General features: G+C 35.0%; 2 protein-coding genes across 2 annotated transcripts in view; both read left to right on the top strand.

Moving 5' to 3' along the window:
• LOAG_14622 (hypothetical protein) overlaps positions 1 to 2,439 on the top strand; it is a gene marked incomplete at its 5' end in the record, with an annotated part of 3,377 nt that extends 938 nt beyond the window's left edge. Inside the window, 6 exons of the mRNA XM_020448835.1 lie at positions 169 to 287; positions 419 to 507; positions 818 to 946; positions 1,304 to 1,418; positions 1,616 to 1,768; positions 2,085 to 2,439. Coding sequence (XP_020301048.1) covers positions 169 to 287; positions 419 to 507; positions 818 to 946; positions 1,304 to 1,418; positions 1,616 to 1,768; positions 2,085 to 2,204 — 725 coding nt within the window. The 3' untranslated portion in view covers positions 2,205 to 2,439. The remainder of the gene's footprint in view (positions 1 to 168; positions 288 to 418; positions 508 to 817; positions 947 to 1,303; positions 1,419 to 1,615; positions 1,769 to 2,084) is intronic.
• Positions 2,244 to 2,431, top strand: LOAG_14621 (hypothetical protein; the record flags this gene model as incomplete). The annotated part of the gene is made up of 1 exon (XM_003150116.1): positions 2,244 to 2,431. A coding segment is annotated over one exon (188 nt), but the record flags the coding sequence as incomplete, so codon positions are not given.

Raw genomic sequence — 2,439 nt, 5'->3', positions numbered from 1 at the left:
ATATATATATATATATATATATATATATATATATATATATATATATATATATATATATATATATATATATATATATATATATATGTACAAGTATGCTTATTATTTCAAAGGATATCCCCCCAACAAACTTGAAATTTCAAAAAGTTCGGAAAACGAAACATTTTTCAGGAGCCTTTTTTGGTTCGTACTTCTTGCTGGGCGGTGAGCGATATGATTTGGCAAAACCAGAAGCTTTTTTATTTGGGGAGAATGCAGATTTAGATATACTTGGCAACAGATCAGTGCAGGTGCATACTTAGTGCAAATAGTGAACTCGTCTAAACAATTTTCCAAGTTTTTGTGAAAAAAACTCTTATAATTTTTCTTAATATTTGTTTCTCTTGATGAGAGCACAGTGTAAGTTCATTTTATTCTTTAGTTTCCATACTCGAGTCAACCAGTGAATGATCCGGTGAGGACTTTAAATGCTTTAATCAATCTTCGCCGAGATTCGTTAAAACTAACAAAGTAAGTGAGTCAAAGTGCGTTATACTTTAACTTTCATTTATGATTACTGTTGGGAAAACTTTTGGAAGACGCGAAGTTGGATAGTTTACCTAGAAGATTTTTGTCTACGTGAAGTAAGGATTGGGCAACCTGCGTTTTATGAAATGAAAGGAAGGAAATGAAGTAACTCATCAAAATTTAGTAAGAAAAATTAGGCAAAACTATAGACATATGGTTTTCGATGAAAATATTTAAAAATCTTTGGCAACTTATCTAGAGATTTAGAAAATATTGCTGCTCTTGAAATTTCTATCTTTTTTTTTCCTCTTAGAAGCAAAAACGATACGTCAGAGAATAACAAGAATTCGTTTTGCTTGGAATTCTATTTCGACTGTGACAGTGCCTGTTACGTACAAATTCACTTCTTTGCAAAAGAATTTATAAACGATGGACGTATACAGTATGTGTTTCGTAAAACTGATTGAAGTTTTGCTGTATTTTGAGAATAGTTGCTTTGCAGAATATCAGGTCTATTATCTATAGATGATACCCGCAATCTCCAGTCCCGTCTCTTTGGATAAAAAGGGTTTTTGAGTATCTTCGAGTCATGTAGAATAACATACTTCAGTATGTTGTATTATCACAAGCTGTTTTATTGTCATTATAATTATATTTGTTGCAATTAACACTATTATTGTTATTTTTTAACATCAGACGCGAACAATTGACGTTGTCAGTAGAAAATGTGTCAATTTTTTTCAATTACCAAGTTAAATCAGGCATGTTCGCTATTAATTTCTAGTACGTTTGTTTGCAGATTTATACACAAGTATCCTCAACTAAAGTCATCTGAGCAGTACTATTTTGATGTTGGTGCAGAACAACATTTCAACAAATTCGTTATGGATGCTAGTGTATATGACCTTAGTTCCGTACGTCTCCGTGCGCTTTATAATATTTTCCCATTAAACACATATGTTAGCATACATCATTTGGAGTTCTGGAGCTCATTTTTAAACAAAACTGGAGTCGATATTCATAATTTTTCAAAACACATATCTATTGTTTTTCCTGATAGAATTATTTACAAGTTGAGATTGGGATATAGTTGGACCATGAAAGATTTCAGATGCATTACGATAGCGGTTCCTACTTCCCGGTAGTTATCGAGATTCGTGCCGTTGATTGTGGTATTGAACAGATGCAGTCAACAATGGCTAGCATCGAACATGCAACCGATCAGTGTGCGACTTTTGTTGTAAAAGCGCTCAAACAAAAACTGGTGGGTGTTTAATTCAGATTTTGCCGCATAGATCATCTTTACATTTTTGAGGAAGATGTAGTTGAATGGTTGGTTTTCCAAACATGAATATCCTCGCTAACTTGTTTATAACTGGAAATCAAATGCTCGAATGAGCATCAGATAACTAAGTATTCTCTTTAACCCATCTGACAACTGGAAACTTTGCTGGTTGAAGCCTTTTAAGATTAGTTAACCGGTCAGTTTTCACGTTGGTTTTTTGATGCCTTGAGAGAACATGCTTCATATTTTTATCTTGTTCAACCGTACCACTTACTAACCGTGCTCACCGTATCAGGTCGGTCTACTGTGTTTGGTCGATTTTATTTCTGTCTCAATTGGGTTCAAATGTCAGATCAGAAGAAGGACAAGTAGACCTCCAAAAAAGCTAAATCGAGATCCAACAGGGCTGGATTGAACTTTCCGGTTTGTCGTATTCATCGTTTGCTTCGTAAAGGGAACTACGCTGATCGGATTGGTGCTGGTGCTCCGGTGTATCTTGCAGCAGTGCTAGAATACTTAGCTGCTGAAGTTTTGCAACTGGCTGGAAATGCGGCACGCGACAACAATAAGAGCCGAATCAATCCCCGACATTTGCAATTAGCTATACGGAACGACGATGAACTGAGTGTGCTTCTTTCCGATGTCACGAT

This window comes from Loa loa (genome assembly GCF_000183805.2).
Source record: "Loa loa unplaced genomic scaffold supercont3.603, whole genome shotgun sequence".
Lineage (NCBI taxonomy): Eukaryota > Metazoa > Nematoda > Chromadorea > Rhabditida > Onchocercidae > Loa > Loa loa.
Note: the sequence above shows the minus strand (reverse complement) of the source record. Positions and strands in the feature narration are given on the sequence as shown.